Here is a 22,063-nt window from a genome sequence, read left to right on the forward strand (position 1 = left end):
GGTGAGGTGAGAGGGAGAGGGGGTGAGGTGAGAGGGAGAGGGGGTGAGGTGAGAGGGAGAGGGGGTGAGGTGAGAGGGAGAGGGGGTGAGGTGAGAGGGAGAGAGAGGGGGTGAGGTGAGAGGGAGAGAGAGAGGGGGTGAGGTGAGAGGGAGAGAGAGAGGGGGTGAGGTGAGAGGGAGAGAGAGAGGGGGTGAGGTGAGAGGGAGAGGGGGTGAGGTATGAGAGAGAGAGAGAGGAGGATGAGGTATGAGAGAGAGAGAGAGAGAGAGAGAGTGAGGTGAGAGAGAGAGAGGGGGTGAGGTGAGAGGGAGAGGGGGTGAGGTATGAGAGAGAGAGAGAGGAGGATGAGGTATGAGAGAGAGAGAGAGAGAGAGTGAGGTGAGAGAGAGAGAGGGGGTGAGGTGAGAGAGGGAGAGGTGAGAGAGAGAGGGCGTGAGGTGAGAGAGAGGGGTGAGGTGTGTGAAAGAGAGAGAGGGGGGTGAGATGGTGAGATGAGAGAGAGAGGGAGAGGGTGAGGAGAGAGAGAGAGAGAGAGAGTGAGAGTGAGAGGGGGTGAGAGTGAGAGGGGGTGAGATGAGAGAGAGAGAGAGGGGGGTGAGGTGAGAGAGAGAGGGGTGAGGTGAGAGAAAGAGAGAGAGAGAGAGAGAGAGGGGGTGAGATGAGAGAGAGGGGGGTGAGGTATGAGAGAGAGGAGGAGGTGTGAGAGAGAGAGAGAGAGAGAGAGGGGTGTGGTGAGGTGTAAGGGAGAGAGGGAGAGAAAGTGAGGGTGAGGAGGAGAGAGGGGGTGAGGGAGAGAGAGGGGGTGAGGGAGAGAGGGGGTGAGGGTGAGGGAGAGAGAGAGGGAGTTGGGGGTGGTGAGGTGTGAGGGAGAGAGAGGTGGTGAGGTGTGAGGGTGAGGGAGTGAGGGGGAGAGGGAGAAAGAGAGGGGGTGAGGTGTGTGTGTGTGTGAGAGAGAGAGAGAGGGGGAGAGAGAGAGAGGGGGGTGAGGGTGTGTGAGAGAGGGGGTGAGGGTGAGAGGGAGGTTGTGAGAGGGATGGTGAGAGGGTGGTTACAGAGGCAGAGGGGGGAAAGATAGGGGAAGGGGAGGAGTAGAGGGAAAGTGGAGAAGGAGAGATGGAGCGGAGGGATTGTTAGGAGGTAATGGAGAAAAGAGGAGATAGGGGAGGAGTGGAAGAGGGAGGGGATATGAGCAGAGGGAGAGGGGAGCGAGTTTTAGAATGACAGAGGGGATAGTGAGGAAAGGCAGTGGGAAATGGGAGAGAAAGGGTAAGTGGGAAGGGAAGGGAAGGAAGCCAAGGGGGAGGGTAAGAGTGGTCAAGAGGATAGAGGAGCGGTGGGGAGAGAGAGGGGAGAGTTAGGGAGGCGGGGCGGGGGGGGGGGCGGATGGGGGGAAGAGACAGAGAGAGGAGAAGAGCGTGAGAGATGGATGGTGATGGTGGGAGGGGTGAGGGAGGGAGGGAGAGAGAAGAGGGGGAGGGATTGGTAGAAGGAAAGGGAGGGAAGAGGGAGGGAGTGGAGTGGAGTGGAGTGAGGAGAGGGGAAGGGTACAGAGGAGGAGGGGGGGGGGAAGAGTGCTAGAGGCAGGAGAGGGTGGATATGGGGAGGGGGAAGGGAGGAGACCGTGAAGGGAGAGAGGGGAGAATGGGAGTGAGAGGGGGTAATGGAGGCAGGAAGGGAAGGAGAGAATGAGTGAGGGAGGGAGGATAAGGAAAGGTGAAGGAGGGCAGGCAGAGTGAAGGAGGCGGGGAAGGAGGGGAGTGAGGATGAGGGAGGGTGGGACAGTTGTGAGTACAGGGGAGGGGCCGGGGAAGGGGTTGAGTGGGGGAGGGGGAGTGAACAAGGGGAAGGGAAGGGAGAGGAGGCGAGTGAGGATGGGTAGGGGAGGTTGGGGATAGTGGAAAGCAAGCTGGTGGTGTGTTGGAGTGAGATGTGGTGGAATCACGGGAGGAGTGGACCCACTGGGCCAGTTACGGGGTGAGAGAGACCTGAATGACTGATGTGGGAAGAGCGGTGGGCAGTCCACAGAGTGTCGAGGGACACGGTACAGTGGTTTGACTTCGCGTCGCTCCCCTATTCCCTTCATAAAGTGCCTGAAATCCCCTCGCTGGCTCCTCCCTAACCCACACTCACCCTAACTCCCCACACCGGAATCGCATGTCACTGAACCAAGGCAGGTGGGATGGAGTTAAGATACAGATCAGCCATGATCGAATTGAACTAGCAGAATCCTCCTGTTCCTGTGTAACAGGCTCAAGGGGCTGAATGGGTCTCCTCCTGTTCCTGTGTAACAGACTCGAGGGGCTGAATGGGCCTCCTCCTGTTCCTGTGTAACAGACTCGAGGGGCTGAATGGGCCTCCTCCTGTTCCTGTGTAACAGGCTCAAGGGGCTGAATGAGCCTCCTCCTGTTCCTGTGTAACAGACTCGAGGGGCTGAATGGGCCTCCTCCTGTTCCTGTGTAACAGACTCGAGGGGCTGAATGGGTCTCCTCCTGTTCCTGTGTAACAGACTCGAGGGGCTGAATGGGCCTCCTCCTGTTCCTGTGTAACAGGCTCGAGGGGCTGAATGGGCCTCCTCCTGTTCCTGTGTAACAGGCTCGAGGGGCTGAATGGGCCTCCTCCTGTTCCTGTGTAACAGGCTCGAGGGGCTGAATGGGCCTCCTCCTGTTCCTGTGTAACAGGCTCGAGGGGCTGAATGGGCCTCCTCCTGTTCCTGTGTAACAGGCTCGAGGGGCTGAATGGGCCTCCTCCTGTTCCTGTGTAACAGGCTCGAGGGGCTGAATGGGCCTCCTCCTGTTCCTGTGTAACAGGCTCGAGGGGCTGAATGGGCCTCCTCCTGTTCCTGTGTAACAGGCTCGAGGGGCTGAATGGGCCTCCTCCTGTTCCTGTGTAACAGGCTCGAGGGGCTGAATGGGCCTCCTCCTGTTCCTGTGTAACAGGCTCGAGGGGCTGAATGGGCCTCCTCCTGTTCCCGTGTATCAGGTTGTGGGGGTTTTGTTGGACCTCGGCCTTAAGCCATCTGTAATGCAGCTTTTCTGCTCCCGAGTTGGGTTGTTTTAGGCTCAGAAATGCCCTGCGCTTGCGATTTATTAGCTCTTGGATCTCCTGGTCATTCGTTACAAGGACATCCTCAAAGCCTCCCTGATAAAATGCAACATCCCCACTGACACCTGGGAGTCCCTGGCCAAAGACCGCCCTAAGTGGAGGAAGTGCATCCGGGAGGGCGCTGAGCACCTTGAGTCTCATCGCCGAGAGCATGCAGAAACCAAGCGCAGGCAGCGGAAGGAGCGTGCGGCAAACCAGTCCCACCCTCCCTTACCCACAACGACTATCTGCCCCACCTGTGACAGGGACTGTGGTTCTCGTATTGGGCTGTTCAGTCACCTGAGAACTCACTTTGAGGAAGCAGGTCTTCCTCGATTTCGAGGGACTGCCGATGATGATGTAGCAGGCTCGAGGGGCTGAATGGGCCTCCTGTTCTTGTCTGTTTATTCCTTCCGATATACACTGTGACCCTTTTTGCAGCAAGCATATCTTGACACTGGAAGTATTCGATAACCCAGGGTGCTCAGCCCATCAAGGGTGTTTTGAGCAGACTTTGAGCTGGGAAATGGCTTGTCCCTTCTTAATTGCCCAATTCACCCTGCTTCAACCATCACCTTGTCACGTGTACGATGAGAGGCGGAGGATTCTTTCACCGATATCCAAACAAGTGCTTAAGTTGTCTAAAGTTCACGGTGCTTTGATGGGTATGGGTGGGGAAGGAGTGAGGTCAGAGGTTACCTATCTGCGTCTCCAAGTATGTGCTCCAAGACAATGTCAACAACTTGTATTTATATAGCGCGTTTAACAGAGTGAAACGTCCCAAGGAACTTAACAGGAGTGTTATGAGATAAAAAAAATAGATTGAGAGATAACTAGCAAGAAATATAAAACAGATTGTATGAGTTTCGACAAGTATGTAAAAAGGAAGAGAATAGCCAAAATAATCATTGGTCCATTAGAGACCGAGACAGGAGAAATTATTACAGAGAACAAGGAAATGGGGAAACGTTAAAGAAATATTTTACAAATGTCTTCCCAGTAAATAACGTGAAACGCTTACCGAAAATGGTGGGGAGCCATCATAGTCCCTCGGAATTGAGGAAGACTTGCTTCCACTCTAAAAATGAGTCCTGAGGTGACTGAACAGTCCAATACGAGAACCACAGTCCCTGTCACAGGTGGGACAGATAGACGTTGAGGGTAAGGGAGGGTGGGACAGGTTTGCCGCACGCTCCTTCCGCTGCCTGCGCTTGGTTTCTGCATGCTCTCTCGGCATTGAGACTCGAGGTGCTCAGTGCCCTCCCGGATGCACTTCCTCCACTTAGGGTGGTCTTTGGCCAGGGACTCCCAGGTGTCAGTGGGGATGTCGCACTTTATCAGGGAGGCTTTGAGGGTGTCCTTGTAACGTTTCCTCTGCTCACCTTGGGCTCGCTTGCCATGAAGGAGTTCCAAGTAGAGCGTTTGTGCTGGGAGTCTCGTGTCTGGCGTGTGGACAATGTGGCCCGCCCAGCGGAGCTGATCAAGTGTGGTCAGTGCTCCAATGCTAGGGATGTTGGCCTGGTCGAGGACGCTAATGTTGGTGTGTCTGTCCTCCCAGGGGATTTGTAGGATCTTGCGGAGACATCGTTGGTGGTATTTCTCCAGCGACTTGAGGACTAGTGAGAGTGAGGAACTTAATGTAATTAATATAAGTAGCGAAAAAGTACGATAGAATCTAACGGGATTAAAAGCCAACCAATTCACTGGACCTGACAGTCGACATCCTAGGGTTCAAAAAGAAATGGTGGCAGAGATAGTGGATGCATTGGTCTTGATCTTCCAAAATTCCCGAGATACTAGAATGGTTCCAGCGGATTCGAAGGTCCGTGATTGTGGGATTGGTTTCTATCAGACAGGAGGAGACTGGTGTCAGTGACTCTGGGATTGGTTTATATCAAACAGGAGGAGATTGGTGTCAGTGACTGGGGTGGGTTTATATCAGACAGGAGGAGATTGGTGTCAGTGATTGTGGGGTGGGTTTCTATCAGACGAGGAGATTGGTGTCAGTGACTGTGGGGTGAGTTTATATCAGACAGGAGGGGATTGGTGTCAGTGACTGTGGGGTGGGTTTATATCAGACAGGAGGAGATTGGTGTCAGTGACTGTGGGGTGGGTTTATATCAGACAGGAGGAGATTGGTGTCAGTGACTGTGGGATTGGTTTATATCAGACAGGAGGAGATTGGTGTCAGTGACTGGGCTGGGTTTATATCAGACAGGAGGAGATTGGTGTCAGTGACTGTGGGGTGGGTTTATATCAGACAGGAGGAGATTGGTGTCAGTGAATGTGGGATTGGTTTATATCAGACAGGAGGAGATTGGTGTCAGTGACTGTGGGGTGGGTTTATATCAGACAGGAGGAGATTGGTGTCAGTGACTGTGGGGTGGGTTTATATCAGACAGGAGGAGATTGGTGTCAGTGACTGTGGGGTGGGTTTATATCAGACAGGAGGAGATTGGTGTCAGTGACTGTGGGATTGGTTTATATCAGACAGGAGGAGATTGGTGTCAGTGACTGTGGGGTGGGTTTATATCAGACAGGAGGAGATTGGTGTCAGTGACTGTGGGGTTGGTTTATATCAGACAGGAGGAGATTGGTGTCAGTGACTGTGGGGTGGGTTTATATCAGACAGGAGGAGATTGGTGTCAGTGACTGTGGGGTGGGTTTATATCAATCAGGAGGAGATTGGTGTCAGTGACTGTGGAGTTGGTTTATATCAGACAGGAGGAGATTGGTGTCAGTGACTGTGGGGTTGGTTTATATCAGACAGGAGGAGATTGGTGTCAGTGACTGTGGGGTGGGTTTATATCAGACAGGAGGAGATTGGTGTCAGTGACTGTGGGATTGGTTTATATCAGACAGGAGGAGATTGGTGTCAGTGACTGTGGGGTGGGTTTATATCAGACAGGAGGAGATTGGTGTCAGTGACTGTGGGGTTGGTTTATATCAGACAGGAGGAGATTGGTGTCAGTGACTGTGGGGTGGGTTTATATCAGACAGGAGGAGATTGGTGTCAGTGACTGTGGGGTGGGTTTATATCAATCAGGAGGAGATTGGTGTCAGTGACTGTGGAGTTGGTTTATATCAGACAGGAGGAGATTGGTGTCAGTGACTGTGGGGTTGGTTTATATCAGACAGGAGGAGATTGGTGTCAGTGACTGTGGGATGGGTTTATATCAGACAGGAGGAGATTGGTGTCAGTGACTGTGGGGTGGGTTTATATCAGACAGGAGGGGATTGGTGTCAGTGACTGTGGGGTGGGTTTATAGCAGACAGGAGGAGATTGATGTCAGTGACTGTGGGGTGGGTTTATATCAGACAGGAGGAGATTGGTGTCAGTGACTGTGGGGTGGGTTTATATCAGACAGGAGGAGATTGGTGTCAGTGACTGTGGGGTGGGTTTATATCAGACAGGAGGAGATTGGTGTCAGTGACTGTGGGGTGGGTTTATATCAGACAGGAGGGGATTGGTGTCAGTGACTGTGGGGTTTATATCAACACCATGCAGGTCGGGGCTACAAAAGAGCTGGGGCCGTGTGCCACTCCAACATCCAGCGCGAGCTGCTGCAAATGTGCGACGGCTTCGATGTGCGTGATGCCATCAGAACCCAGGTCGCTTTTCGGAGCGGGGCTCAGGTACAGCGGAGGAGCGGCTACGTCGAGGTGGAGGTGTGGCGAGAGATCGAGGTGGAGGAGCCATGAGGAATCGTAGCTGAGATTCGCTCGGTGATCGTGGCGGAAGTTCGGCAAATGTTTCGTGCGGAGGTGGGCCAGTGTTTTTGTGGTGGATGAGCGGGAAGAGACCGTGGCGGAGGTGTGGCGAGTGTTTTTGTTGGGGAAGAGTGGTGAGAGATCGTGGCGGATGAAGGTATGGGGCCCCGAAGAGCCAAGGGCCCTGGGGCAGCATGGGCCTGCCCACACTGTGCGATATGTGCGCGCACTAGGCCTGTGCAGCAGAGCAGGTCTCCAGTCGTCCTGGTTTACCTTTGCCACTGGATAAAGACCCAGCTGTGTCAAGCTCATGTGGGGGCTGGTGTGCAACGGTCACCACACGTTAAAAAAATCCACCCACAGGCATCTTCCACCCTATCAATTGGAGTTCAGGACCTGGAACATCGGGTCCTTCATTGAAACATCTGTGAACCCATGTGGAAGCAAGTCATCCTCGTTCGAGGGATTGACTATGATGATGATGAGATTAACAAATTTGACACCGAGCCGTATAAGAAGAAATTAGCGCAGGTGACCAAAAGCTGGGTCAAAGAGGTAGGTTTTAAGGAGGGTCTGAAAGTAGGAAAGAGACGGAGAGGTTTAGGGGAGGGAGTTCCAGAGCTCGGGGCCCAGGCAGCTGAAGGGCCGGACACCGATGGTGGAGCGATTATTATCAGGGATGGTCAGGAGGGTAGAATTAGAGGAGCGCAGACATCTCGGGGTGGGGGGGGGGGGCGGGGGGGATTGTGGGGCTGGAGGAGATTCCAGAGATAGGGAGAGGGCGAGGGCCATGGAGGGATTTGTGAACAAGGATGGAGAATTTTGAAATCGAGGCGTTGCTTAACCGGAAGCCAATGTAGGTCGGCGAGCACAGGGGGTGATGGGTGAGCGGGACTTGATGCGGGTTCGGGCACGGGCTGCCGAGTTTTGGATCACCTCGAGTTTACGTAGGGTAGAATGTGGGAGGCCAGCCAGGAGTGAGTTGGAATAGTCAAGTCTGGAGGTAACAAAGGCGCGGATGAGGGCTTCAGCAGCGGATGAGCTGAGGCAGGGGCGGAGACGGGCGATGTTACGGAGGTGGAAGCAGGCGGACTTAGTTTTTCTGTGGATATGTGGTCGCAAGCTCATTTTCAGGGTCAAGGTTCAGGCGCAAACAGCAGCTGGGGAGAGGGATCGAGTTTGTGGCAGGGATCGAAAACAATGGGCCGAAAATTCCGGTCGGAGGCTTCTTTCAGACGCACGCCTACGACCCGAGAATTTTTTAACGAATCTACCTGCTGGGGAGGCCTTCTCTTCCCGCGCTGCGAAGCGCTTACATGTCCTCCAGGTTCCCACGCTGAAGGTGCGGTCACGTGGGACTGCTCAGCCAATCAGGTGCAGTAATCTCATCAATAGTATAGGAGCAGAGAGGTCTTACTGCAGTTGTACAGGGCCTTGGTGAGGCCTCACCTGGAATATTGTGTTCAGTTTTGGTCTCCTAATCTGAGGAAGGACGTGCTTTCTATTGAGGGAGTGCAGCGAAGGTTCACCAGACTGATTCCCGGGATGGCAGGACTGACAGATGAAGAAAGACTAGATCAACTGGGCTTATATTCACTGGAGTTTAGAAGGATGAGAGGGGATCTCATAGAAACATATAAAATTCTGACGGGTTTGGACAGGTTAGATGCAGGAAGAATGTTCCCGATGTTGGGGAAGTCCAGAACCAGGATAAGGGGTAAGCCATTTAGAACCGAGATGAAGAGAAACTTCTTCACCCAGAGAGTGGTGAACCTGTGGAATTCTCTACCACAAAGTTGTTGAGGCCAATTCACTAAATATATTCAAAAGGGAGTTCGATGTGGCCCTTACGGCTAAAGGAATCAACGGGTATGGAGAGAAAGCGGGAATGGAGTACTGAGGCTGCATGATCAGCCATGATCTTATTGAATGGTGGTGCAGGCTTGAAGGGCTGAATGGCCTACTCCTGCACCTATTTTCTATGTTTCTAATAGCACGGGAACTCTGTACCTACGAGTTGACATTGCGATTAATGAGAAAAAAAACAAACTCACTAAACACAACATAAAAAAAAAATCACGCCTCACATATTTAACATTAATTTAAATTAAAGTTAATAAATGTGTTGGGGGAAAAAAAATTGAGTTTTTAAGTTTTGTAATTTGGGTTTCAAATAAACTTACCTTAGTGGGCAAGGAGTTTAACATAAAAATGTGTTTTAAAATTTTATTTTTCTATTCCAGCCCCTGCACCAACCTGCTCCTGCCCCTACAACCCTCCCTATCTCTGTAACCTCCTCCAGCCCCTACAAACCTCCCTATCTCTGTAACCTGCTCCAGCCCCTACAACCCTCCCTATCTCTGTAACCTATACCAGCCCCTACAACCCTCCCTATCTCTGTAACCTCCTCCAGCCCCTACAAACCTCCCTATCTCTGTAACCTGCTCCAGCCCCTACAACCCTCCTATCTCTGTAACCTATACCAGCCTCTACAACCCTCCCTATCTCTGTAACCTCCTCCAGCCCCTACAACCCTCCCTATCTCTGTAACCTCCTCCAGCCCCTACAACCCTCCCTATCTCTGTAACCTCCTCCAGCCCCTACAAACCTCCCTATCTCTGTAACCTGCTCCAGCCCCTACAACCCTCCCTATCTCTGTAACCTATACCAGCCCCTACAACCCTCCCTATCTCTGTAACCTCCTCCAGCCCCTACAAACCTCCCTATCTCTGTAACCTGCTCCAGCCCCTACAACCCTCCTATCTCTGTAACCTATACCAGCCCCGACAACCCTCCCTATCTCTGTAACCTCCTCCAGCCCCTACAACCCTCCCTATCTCTGTAACCTCCTCCAGCCCCTACAACCCTTCCTATCTCTGTAACCTCCTCCAGCCCCTACAACCCTTCCTATCTCTGTAACCTATACCAGCCCCTACAACCCTCCCTATCTCTGTAACCTCCTCCAGCCCCTACAACCCTCCCTATCTCTGTAACCTCCTCCAGCCCCTACAACCCTCCCTATCTCTGTAACCTCCTCCAGCCCCTATAACCCTCCCTATCTCTGTAACCTCCTCCAGCCCCTACAACCCTCCCTATCTCTGTAACCTCCTCCAGCCCCGATAACCCTCCCTATCTCTGTAACCTCCTCCAGCCCCTACAACCCTCCCTATCTCTGTAACCTCCTCCAGCCCCTCCAACCATCCCTATCTCTGTAACCTGCTCCAGCCCCTACAACCCTCCCTATCTCTGTAACCTATACCAGCCCCTACAACCCTCCCTATCTCTGTAACCTCCTCCAGCCCCTACAAACCTCCCTATCTCTGTAACCTGCTCCAGCCCCTACAACCCTCCTATCTCTGTAACCTATACCAGCCCCGACAACCCTCCCTATCTCTGTAACCTCCTCCAGCCCCTACAACCCTCCCTATCTCTGTAACCTCCTCCAGCCCCTACAACCCTTCCTATCTCTGTAACCTCCTCCAGCCCCTACAACCCTTCCTATCTCTGTAACCTATACCAGCCCCTACAACCCTCCCTATCTCTGTAACCTCCTCCAGCCCCTACAACCCTCCCTATCTCTGTAACCTCCTCCAGCCCCTACAACCCTCCCTATCTCTGTAACCTCCTCCAGCCCCTATAACCCTCCCTATCTCTGTAACCTCCTCCAGCCCCTACAACCCTCCCTATCTCTGTAACCTCCTCCAGCCCCTATAACCCTCCCTATCTCTGTAACCTCCTCCAGCCCCTACAACCCTCCCTATCTCTGTAACCTCCTCCAGCCCCTCCAACCATCCCTATCTCTGTAACCTGCTCCAGCCCCTACACCCCTCCCTATCGCTGTAACCTCCTCCAGCCCCCACACCCCTCCCTATCTCTGTAACCTGCTCCAGTACCTACAACCCTCCCTATCTCTGTAACCTCCTCCAGCCTCTACAACCCTCCCTATCTCTGTAACCTCCTCCAGCCCCTACAACCCTCCCTATCTCTGTAACCTGCTCCAGCCCCTACAACCCTCCCTATCTCTGTAACCTCCTCCAGCCCCTACAACCCTCCCTATCTCTGTAACCTGCTCCAGCCCCTACAACCCTCCCTATCTCTGTAACCTCCACCAACTCTACAACCCTCCCTATGTCTGTAACCTCCTCCAGCCCAACAACCCTCCCTATGTCTGTAACCTCCTCCAGCCCTACAACCCTCCATATCTCTGTAACCTCCAGCAACTCTACAACCCTCCCTATCTCTGTAACCTCCACAAACTCTACAACCCTCCCTATCTCTGTAACCTCCACCAACTCTACAACCCTCCCTATCTCTGTAACCTCCTACAACACTCCCTATCTCTGTAACCTCCACCAACTCTACAACCCTCCCTATCTCTGTAACCTCCTCCAGCCCTACAACCCTCCCTATCTCTGTAACCTCCACCAACTCTACAACCCTCCCTATGTCTGTAACATCCTCCAACCCCTACAACCCTCCCTATCTCTGTAACCTCCCACAGCTCCTACAATCCTCCCTATCTCTGTAACCTCCTCCAGCCCTACAACCCTCCCTATCTCTGTAACCTCCACCAACTCTACAACCCTCCCTATCTCTGTAACCTCCTCCAGACCCTACAACCCTCCCTATCTCGTAACCTCCTCCAGCCCCTACAACCCTCCCTATGTCTGCAATCTCCTCCAACCCCTCCAACCATCCCTATCTCTGTAACCTGCTCCAGCCCCTACACCCCTCCCTATCGCTGTAACCTCCTCCAGCCCCCACACCCCTCCCTATCTCTGTAACCTGCTCCAGTACCTACAACCCTCCCTATCTCTGTAACCTCCTCCAGCCTCTACAACCCTCCCTATCTCTGTAACCTCCTCCAGCCCCTACAACCCTCCCTATCTCTGTAACCTGCTCCAGCCCCTACAACCCTCCCTATCTCTGTAACCTCCTCCAGCCCCGACAACCCTCCCTATCTCTGTAACCTGCTCCAGCCCCTACAACCCTCCCTATCTCTGTAACCTTCTCCAGTCCCTACAACCCTCCCTATCTCTGTAACCTCCTCCAGACCCTACAACCCTCCCTATCTCGTAACCTCCTCCAGCCCCTACAACCCTCCCTATGTCTGCAATCTCCTCCAACCCCTCCAACCATCCCTATCTCTGTAACCTGCTCCAGCCCCTACACCCCTCCCTATCGCTGTAACCTCCTCCAGCCCCCACACCCCTCCCTATCTCTGTAACCTGCTCCAGTACCTACAACCCTCCCTATCTCTGTAACCTCCTCCAGCCCCTACAACCCTCCCTATCTCTGTAACCTTCTCCAGCCCCTACAACCCTCCCTATCTCTGTAACCTGCTCCAGCCCCTACAACCCTCCCTATCTCTGTAACCTCCTCCAGCCCCGACAACCCTCCCTATCTCTGTAACCTGCTCCAGCCCCTACAACCCTCCCTATCTCTGTAACCTTCTCCAGTCCCTACAACCCTCCCTATCTCTGTAACCTCCTTCAGCCCCTACATCCCTCCCTATCTCTGCAACCTTCTCCAGCCCCTACAACTCTCCCTATCTCTGTAACCTCCTCCAGCCCTTACAACCCTCCCTATCTCTGTAACCTCCTCCAGCTCCTACAACCCTCCCTATCTCTGTAACCTCCCCCAGCCCTTACAACCCTCCCTATCTCTGTAACCTCCTCCAGCCCTACAACCCTCCCTATCTCTGTAACCTCCTCCAGCCCCTACAACCCTCCCTATCTCTGTAACCTCCTCCAGCCCTACAACCCTCCCTATCTCTGTAATCTCCTCCAGCCCTACACCCTTCTCTATCTCTGTAACCTCCTCCAGTCCCGACAACCCTCCCTATCTCTGTAACCTCCTCCAGCCCTACAACCCTCCCTATCTATGTAACCTCCTCCAGCCCTACACCCCTCTCTATCTATGTAACCTCCTCCAGCCCCTACAACTCTCCATATCTCTATAACCTCCTCCAGCCCCTACACCCCTCCCTATCTCTCTAACCTCCTCCAGTCCCTACAACCCTCCCTATCTCTGTAAACTCCTCCAGCCCTACACCCCTCTTTATCTCTGTAACCTCCTCCAGCCCTACAACCCTCCCTATCTATGTAACCTCCTCCAGCCCTACACCCCTCTCTATCTATGTAACCTCCTCCAGCCCCTACAACCCTCCCTATCTCTGTAACCTCCTCCAGCCCTACACCCCTCCCTATCTATGTAACCTCCTCCAGCTCCTACAAACCTCTCTATCTCTGTAACCTCCTCCAGCTTTACACCCCTCCCTATCTATGTAACCTCCTCCAGCCGTACACCTCTCCCTATCTATGTAACCTCCTCCAGCTCTACAACCCTTCCTACCTCCTTGACCAAGCTTTTAGTCACCTGTCCTGATATCAATGTGGCTGAAGAGTGTAGAACTAGAGGGTCATTCATTTAGGACTGAGATGAGGAGAAATTTCTTCAAAGGACTTGAATCTTTGGAATTCTTTACCCCAGAGGGCTGTGGATGTTCAACACCACTCTCCAACCCTATTACCACATCCCTTGATTCCCCTCGAGTCCAAAAATCTGTTGATCTCCATCTTGAATATACTCAATGACTGAGCCTCCATAGCCCTCTGAGTGAAGAAATTTCTTCTCATGTCAGTCCTAAATGGCCGACCCCTTATTCTGAGACTGTGACCCCTGGTTCTAGGCTCCCCAGCCCGGGGGAAACATCCTCCCTGCATCTACCCTGTCAAGCCCTGTAAGAATTTTAGATGTTTCAATGAGATCACCTCTCATTCTTTTTAAACTCTAGGGAATACGTAAGGCCTAGTCTACTCAATCTCTCCTCATAGGACAATCCCCCCCCCCCACCCCCAATCCCAGGAATCAGTCTGGTGAACCTTCGCTGCGCTCCCTCAATGGCAAATAGTAGCCTTCAAAAGGGGAATTGAATAAATACTGCAAGGAGAAACAATTGCAGGGATATGGAGAAAGAGTGAGAGAGTTTGACTCCTTTTGTGCCGTACCATTCTATGAAATGAACTTGCAAACAAGAAGTGAGGTTATGTCGATGGGACGTCTACACAAATTACATAGGAACAGGAAGAGACCAGTTAGCCCCTTGAGCTCGTTCCGCCATCCGTAATATCTCCTTATGTGGCTCGATGCCAAATCTTGTTTGATAATCGCTCCTGTCGTCGTCGTCTTTCATATATGTTAGTCGCAAAGCACATCCATTGTCAATATCTAAGTCAGATATCCAGGCCAAAGCTCCCGGTGTAACAGCGTGGATATCTCGTCGGCTGCCTGCGACTTCCCTCTGAGGTCAGTGCTCAATGCTGTGCTCCAGGGTCTGATTAGGAGCCCCACAGTCGCATGATGGGGAGGCTTCAATCGTCCACCTACAGAGAAGGTGACAGCATCGACCGTGACCAGTTCTGAGGCGGTTGATGGCTGTCCACCGTTTGTGAGGAAGGTTTGATCCTTCAGGGTTGTAATGTGGGGTCCTCTGTAAGGAATCCTTTTCCCAATGTCGCAGTGCTTCCAAGCATTCCGCCGTCGGTCATCGAGGCTGAGGGGAGATCGCTGAAAGGGCTTCGGCGACGGTCCAAAATGGCCTTCTGGATTTGAGACGGGTTGGTGGTGGCTTGGTCAAGTCGGCCTGGATCGGCATGTCTTTGCTGGTGTGGTGGTTGTCTTCTCTGGAGACGGCATATTCGTGGTGTCGGTGTGGTGGTGCGATGTTTGCAAGCAAGTTGGTGTCGATAAAACCGTACCGGTGATAATTCTCACCGTAGAATTCAGCTGGACATGCGGAATTTGACGTGCGGACTTGATAGCCATACCGGAGAGCAGTACTCTGCTGTCAAGTACGCCAGGGCAAGTGCTGCCATGGGGTGGGTTTCAGCGTCTGCGCCCCATGTGGATCCGGCAGGTTTCTGGATCAAGTTGACCCTACTCTTCAGTTTCTTCCCAAGGTCCTGGAGACGTTTTTTGTGATAGGTTGCGCTCAAGCGTGACTCCGAAATGGCAGGGTTTTTGGCATGGTTTACCTCTGCACTGCAAAAGGAGACTTTCAAAGCTCGGTTTGCTTGATGGCTGTTGAGGTGGAATGTCGAGGCGACGGTCTTTTGCGGGTTGGACCAGAGTCGCCATTGGCGGAAGTAGGCCTCCATCCTCTGTAAATCCCTGGTCCGGGTCTCCTCGGCGATGGACAGATTCACGTCTTGCGTGGCCAAGGCAGTGTCATCAGTGTATACGAACTTGCTCTGTTTCGGGCAAGCCACTAGTGTAAACGTTGAATAACAACAGGATGCCAGGACAGAACCCTGTGGGAGTCGGTTGTCCAATGTCCTGTATCTGCTTTTCTGGGTGCCAGAGTGTACACAGAAGCGGCGGTTGCCAAGTATGGAATTGAAGAGATGGATCATTGTTTTGCAGGGTAAAATGGTGGAGAGCTTGAAAAGCAGTCCATGCTTGCAGACTGTATCATACACCGTTGACCGATCCACTCTTGAAAGGCCTGGCTCTAATTTTTAGACTCTGCTCCCCGAGTCCTAGATTCCCACAACCAGCAGAAATAGTTTCTCTCTATACCCTATCTGTTCCCTTTAATATCTTGAAAACTTCGCTCAAATCACCCCTTAACCGTCTAAATTCCAGGGAATACAACCCCAGTTTGTGTAATCTTGCCTCGTAATTTAACCCTTGCCGTCCAGGTCATCATAGACAGTCCCTCGAAACGAGGATGACTTGCTTCCACGCCAAAAAGGGATGAGTTCACAGGTGTTTCAATGAAGGACCTAATATTCCGGATCCTGAACTACATGTTGAAGGGTGGAAGATGCCTGTTTGTGGATTTTTTTAACGTGGGGTGGCCGTTGCACACCAGCCACCACACGGGGCTCGACAGAGCTCGGTCTTGGTCCAGTGGCAGGGGTTAACCAGGACAACTGGAGACCTGCTCTGCTGCACGGGTCTAGTGCGCACACACATATCGCACACAGTGTGGGCTGGGCCCGTGCTGCCCCTGGGCCCTCGCCTCTTCTGGGCCCCGAACACGCGCCTCCCCCGGGCCCCGATCACGTCCCTCTACATGCTCTCTCCTTCGCCCCGACCTCGCTACTCCTGCTGTACCTGCCCACGCTCCAATCACCGTCCAGGCATCATTCTGGTGTATCTGTGCTGCACGTCAATCTGTCCTTCCCGAGGTGGCTTGACCAGAGCCGCTCACCGTGCTCCCGGTGCGGTCTAACCAGGGCTTTGTACAGCTTTGTAGCAGTACTTCTAACGTTCGGATGCAGTCTCATTTTGTTTCCTTTTTTGCAGGTAGGTGTCAAGAGACTGACCTGAACCATGGAGGGCTTGAACTCCAAGCTCACCCATTCCAAGCTCCGTCTTCACAGCACCGCCTTTGAACACCTGCACAGGCAGCAGCAAGGAGACCTTCTCTGTGATGCCATCCTGTACGCAGAAGGTGAGACAAGGCACCTGGTCCCAACGCTGGCATCGATTCCTCGCCCGTCCGCCCCCCTCTCTCTCTCTCTCTCTCTCTCTCTGCCAGTCTCCAGCCTTTCTGCCTTAGCCCCCTCCTCAACACGTATCACTTTCACTGTGAGGCTGCAGAGGAGATTGACCAGAATGGTCCCAGGGGATGATGGACTTCAGTTACATGGCAAGACCGGGGAAGCTGGGATTGTTCTTGGAGCGGAGAAGGTTAATCGAGGTGATGAAAATCATGAGCGGTTTTGATAGAGTAGATAGGGAGAAATTGTTGAAAGAACCAGAGGGAGGAGAGATGAGGAGAAATGTTTTTAACGCAGCGAGTTGTTGTGATCTGGAACGCGCTGCCTGAAAGGGCGGGGTAAGCAGATTCAATCGTGACTTTCAGAAGGAGAATTGGATAAATATTTGAAGGGGAAAGATTTGCAGGGCTGTGGTGGAGAGCAGGGGAGTGGGACTAATTGGATAGCTCTGCCAAAAAGCCAGTACAGGCACAACCGGCCTCTTTCTGTGCTGTAAGCCCTCATCCGTGCCTTTGTTACAGTCTCGCTCACCCATCACCCCCTGTGCTACATTGGCTCCCGGTTAAGTAACACCTCGATTTCACGATTCTCATCCTTATTTTCAAATCCCTCCATGGCCCTCGCTCCTCCCTATCTCTGTAATCTCCTCCAGCCCGACAGCCCCACCCACCCCCGAGATATCTGTACTCCTCTAATTTCCTCTCATTCTGCCCTTTTGACCATCCCTGATTATAATCGCTCCACCATCGGTGTCCGGCCCTTCAGCTGCCTGGGCCCCGAGTTCTGGAACTCCCTCCCTAAACCTCTCCGCGCCTCTACTTCTCTTTCATCCTTCAAGCCACTCCTTAAAACCTACCTCTTTGACCAAGCCTTGCCCTAATTTCTCCTTGTGCGACTGTGTCAAATATTTTAGCTCATAATATTCCTTGAGATGTTTCACTATGTTATAGGCGCTGTATAAATACAAGATGCTATATATGTTTTAATGAACAAATGACAATTGAACACCAAGTTTAAAACAAAGTCATTCATGGGTTGTGGGTGTTGCTGGCAAGGCCGGCATTTATTGCCCACCCCTAATTGCCCTTGGGGTGGTGGTGAGCCACCATTTCAGAGGGCAGTTATGAGTCAACCACATATATGCCAGACCGGGTAAGGACGGCAGATTTCCTTCCCTAAAGGACATTAGTGAACCGGTAGCTTCATGGTACTAGTTTTATTCCATCCAGATTTATTTAATGAACTGAATTTAAATTCCCCAGCTGCCATGGTGGGATTTGAACACATGTCTCTGGATTAGTAGTCCAGGCTTCTGGATTACGAGTCCCGTAATTTAACCAGTATGCTATTGTTCCCGACAAGTGCAACCAGACCTCACCATCGAGACATCGCACATTGTTGCACGTGCAAAACAATCTTAAAATGCTTCCGAGCCGCAGTCTAAAGCAGAGCAGCACAACAGTGCAGCGATTGCGCTCTGCTTGACCCGAGGCTGTGTTTACTTAACAGCGATGAGTCTTTGTTGGCCACACTAGCAACAACTATACAGTGGGAGAAACATGGATCAATGAAACATGTATTTTATTCCTTTTTCTCTCTTTTCCCCCCACCCCACCACACACCGCCTCCCCCCCCCCCCCACCCCTCCTCTCAGGTGAAGGAATCCCGGCCCATCGCTGCGTCCTCTCCGCGTTCAGCCCCTTCTTCCTGCAGCGCTTCGCCACGCGGGTAGCCGGCTCGCAGAGGGTGCCGCTGGAGCTGCCGGGACTGAAGGCCATCACCCTGAGGGCTCTGGTGCACTTCATGTACACAGCGGAGGTCCAGCTGCCCCCGACGGAGACCGCCGGCTTCTTGGAGGCCGCCCGGAGCCTCCGGATCCTCGGCTTCGAGCCCAAACCGATGGAGCAGCCCGTCGAGCGCCCGACCCGGGAGGGACCGGCCCCCGACCCCTCCGCGGGGGAGCGGAGGGCGAGTGGCGGGACGTTTGCCGGGGCACGCCTCACCACCCCGGCAGCTCGGCCACCCCCCGGCCCCGCCGGAGTGCCGGGGGCCTCGCCGACTGTCGCGCCCCCTCCCCGAGACTCCGAGCCGGCACGACGATCGCTGCCGAGTACCGCACCGAGAACGGAAAAGCAGACCCCTGCGGGGAGGCCCGAAGCCAAAGCCCCGGCCGCCGCCTACTCTGCCCCACCTCGGGGGTCAAGGGTCACGGGCGCCGCCCCTCCGGGAAACCCGCCCCACGCGCGGGCTGTGGTCAGCTGGCGCCGGATGAAAGTAAAGCGCTCTGCCCAGGAGCAGCCGCCCCAGGACTCTGCCTGCAGCGCCCCCTGCCCGAGACGCACGTGGAGGCAGAAGCGAGAGGGGCCCGTCAGCGGCCCTGCTGACCCATCGAGCCACGGTGGCCGAGGGGGGAGAGATGAGAGCCCCCCGCCGACCACGCCCCCGCCCGCTCCGGAGACGTGCCAGGGGAGGGAAGGAACCCCGGGGACCAGTCCCCCTGCCGGCCCCAGCCCGGGGGAAGGCCTCGGGCCTATCCAGGCGGACCCACCCTCAAACCAGACAGGTCAAAGGTCGGACCGAGCTTCCCGAGACGCGGGGCTGGACCGCGACGGGGAGAGGGGCGGGGCAAGCGAGGGCCAGGGTCACGCTCAGCCGTCGGAGGAGGAGGAGCCGACGCCCGGCTCGGCTCCGCCCAGTGATTCCGGCTCGACAGGCCGAAGCCTCCCGCCCCAAGAGAGCCGCCAAGTCAGCAGCCAGCCGGGGGGAAGTGGCCACCCGGTTTGCACCTCGCAGAGGGGAACGGCCGCTCCTGCTCCGGCCCGAGACGGCCGGCAGGCAGTCCGGCCCGCGGAGGGACGCCAAGCGGCCGAGCGCCCGTTCGGCCAGCAAGGGAAGCGGCCAAGCCAGGAGGGTCCGGCGCGCGAGATCTTGGAGGGCCCCTCGGAGCAACGGTCGCCCTGTCGTACCAAGAGCATGGGGGTGAGAGCAGTCTCGGACCAGCGAGGAGGCGAGAAGGGCACCCGCGACCGAGGTGGCAAGAGGCCTGGGGGCGAGGAACGTCCCGGGGAGAAGTCTGCCGGCGTCAAGAAAGCGAAACTGCAGAAGTTGACCCAATCCAGCCAATGGGTGGTGGTCCCGCACTCCAAAAGGCAGGGTCTGGAACCTGCGCCAGGCCAGACTGTTGGACCGACCGGCCGATCGACCTGTCACGGGACAGAGGAAGGGACTCGGCTGCCCCAAGGGACGGGGGGCTCCCACGTCCGAGGGCAAGGACAGGGGACTGGCCGGGCACCCGACAAAGAGAAGACAGTCAGCGGTCCTGCTCTCTGCCTCCCCGCGGCTGACTTGGCAGGAGATGGATTTTCGGCAGGATCTCGAACTGAACCCGTGGAGATGGAAGTGGCGGATGTTCAGAGGCAGGAAGGTGTGAGTTTGGGAGAGGACCATTTCCCGGGAGGGCTGGGTTTGGGGGATGACCATTTCCCGGGAGAGGTGGATCTGGGAGATGACCATTTGCCGGGAGGGGTGGATCTGGGAGATGACCATTTGCCGGGAGGGGTGGGTTTGGGAGATGACTATTTGCTGGGAGGGGTGGATCTGGGAGATGACCAATGTCCGGGAGGGGTGGATCTAGGAGATGACCAATGTCCGGGAGGGGTGGATCTGGGAGATGACCATTTCCCGGGAGGGGTGGGTTTGGGAGATGACCATTTGCTGGGAGGGGTGGATCTGGGAGATGACCAATGTCCGGGAGGGGTGGATCTGGGAGATGACCATTTCCCGGGAGGGGTGGATCTGGGAGATGACCAGTGTCCAGGAGGGCTGGGTTTGGGAGATGACCATTTGCCGGGAGGGGTGGATCTGGGAGATGACCATTTGCCGGGAGGGATGGATCTGGGAGATGACCATTTCCCGGGAGGGATGGATCTGGGAGATGACCAGTGTCCAGGAGGGCTAGATCTGGAAGACGACCATTTGCCGGGAGGGGTGGATCTGGGAGATGACCATTTGCCAGGAGGGGTGGGTTTGGGAGATGACCATTTGCCGGGAGGGGTGGATCTGGGAGATGACCATTTCCCGGGAGGGATGGATCTGGGAAACGACCATTTGTCGGGAGGGGTGGATCTGGGAGATGACCATTTGCCGGGAGGGGTGGATCTGGGAGATGACCATTTGCCGGGAGGGGTGGATCTGGGAGATGACCATTTGCCGGGAGGGGTGGATCTGGGAGACGACCATTTGCCGGGAGGGGTGGATCTGGGAGACGACCATTTGCCGGGAGGGGTGGATCTGGGAGACGACCATTTGCGGGGAGGGGTGGGTTTGGGAGATGACCATTTGCCGGGAGGGGTGGGTTTGGGAGATGACCATTTGCCGGGAGGGGTGGGTTTGGGAGATGACCATTTGCCGGGAGGGGTGGGTTTGGGAGATGACCATTTGCCGAGAGGGGTGGGTTTGGGAGATAACCATTTGCTTGGAGGTTTGGATCTGGGAGACGACCATTTGCCGGGAGGGGTGGGTTTGGGAGATGACCATTTGCCGAGAGGGGTGGGTTTGGGAGATGACCATTTGCCGGGAGGGGTGGGTTTGGGAGATGACCATTTGCCGAGAGGGGTGGGTTTGGGAGATGACCATTTGCCGGGAGGGGTGGGTTTGGGAGATGACCATTTGTCGGGAGGGGTGGGTTTGGGAGATGACCAGTGTCCGGGAGGGGTGGGTTTGGTGGAGAATTTGTGGCCGAGCAGTCTTGTTTCCAGATCCCCTCCTGGGTCGGCGCAAACCTGCCGAGGGAACAACCAATGGGGCTTCGCCTGGCTGTGGTTCAGAGGTCAGCAGCACCTCGGCGACACGGCCAATCAAGGGGGCCTCGCCCAGCCGCGGTTCAGAGGTCAGTACCGCCGGGTCACCGATGATGCCATGGGTGGTTCCTCCTCCTCGGATGACGAGGTGGACGTCGGTGACTACAGAGACGTGCTGTTGCCCCTGGTTACGGTTAGGCCCGAGGCCTCGCCGCCTCCCTCCCCTCCTTCGGGCTGCATCGAGATCGACGTGGTCGGGTGAACAGCATTGTTTGAACAATAAACAGCAAAATCTTCTTTTTTTTTTAAAACAGATGTTTCTGTTTTGACTTTAAATGTAATTGTGTGTGTGTGTGTGTGTGATGGGGGGTGCTTTTGGGCAAGAGGTGGGGTATCCTGACAGTTCCTGGCGAAGGCTGTGACAGCCCCCTACAGTCGAATATCCAGCATGTGTAAGAATCGCGGGGCCTACTTGGACAGAGGTGCCAGAGGGCGGCAGGTAGCTGTGGAAACCTCTCGCCTCCATCCTTTCCCTATAAGTAAATTCGGGCGAGGAGGGCGTCAGGCTGAGCTCTGGTGCCCCCCACAGTCGAATATCCAGAACGCCAACAGTGGCGGGGACCATTCGGGCTGGGGCGCCACAATCGGTGGAGACCCCTGCCCACCCTCCCTCCTGTGTAAGCAAAGTTGGTTGCGAAAGCGGGCAGTGGGCTCAGCCGTGATGCCCCTACAGTCAAATATTCAGCACCTGAGTACCGCGAGCCCACTTGGGCAGAGGCACCAGAGCCCGGGGAACACTGCCCCCTCCCCATTGCCCTTTAAGCAAAGCCCAGTGAGGAGGACAGCAGGTTCAGCTGTGATTGTTCCCACCCACCGCACCCCCTCCTCCCCGCGTGAAACAGCACGACTGTGAATTAGCGTGAGAGTGCCGGCAGCCACCAGCCACCAGCCGCCTGGATACG

General features: G+C 54.8%; 2 protein-coding genes across 2 annotated transcripts in view; both read left to right on the top strand.

The window, feature by feature from the left end:
- The window catches only part of LOC139274191 (calcium-binding protein 1-like), a 185,537-nt gene extending 178,753 nt beyond the window's left edge, over positions 1–6,784 (top strand). The window contains exon 6 of the mRNA XM_070891225.1: positions 6,591–6,784. Coding sequence (XP_070747326.1) covers positions 6,591–6,784 — 194 coding nt within the window. The remainder of the gene's footprint in view (positions 1–6,590) is intronic.
- LOC139274192 (collagen alpha-2(IV) chain-like) overlaps positions 1–21,363 on the top strand; it is a 22,064-nt gene extending 701 nt beyond the window's left edge. Inside the window, exons 2-3 of the mRNA XM_070891226.1 lie at positions 16,106–16,253; positions 17,957–21,363. Coding sequence (XP_070747327.1) covers positions 16,133–16,253; positions 17,957–21,363 — 3,528 coding nt within the window. The 5' untranslated portion in view covers positions 16,106–16,132. The remainder of the gene's footprint in view (positions 1–16,105; positions 16,254–17,956) is intronic.
- Positions 21,364–22,063: the final 700 nt, after the last annotated feature.

This window comes from Pristiophorus japonicus, chromosome 9 (genome assembly GCF_044704955.1).
Source record: "Pristiophorus japonicus isolate sPriJap1 chromosome 9, sPriJap1.hap1, whole genome shotgun sequence".
In the NCBI taxonomy this organism is placed as follows: Eukaryota; Metazoa; Chordata; class Chondrichthyes; family Pristiophoridae; genus Pristiophorus; species Pristiophorus japonicus.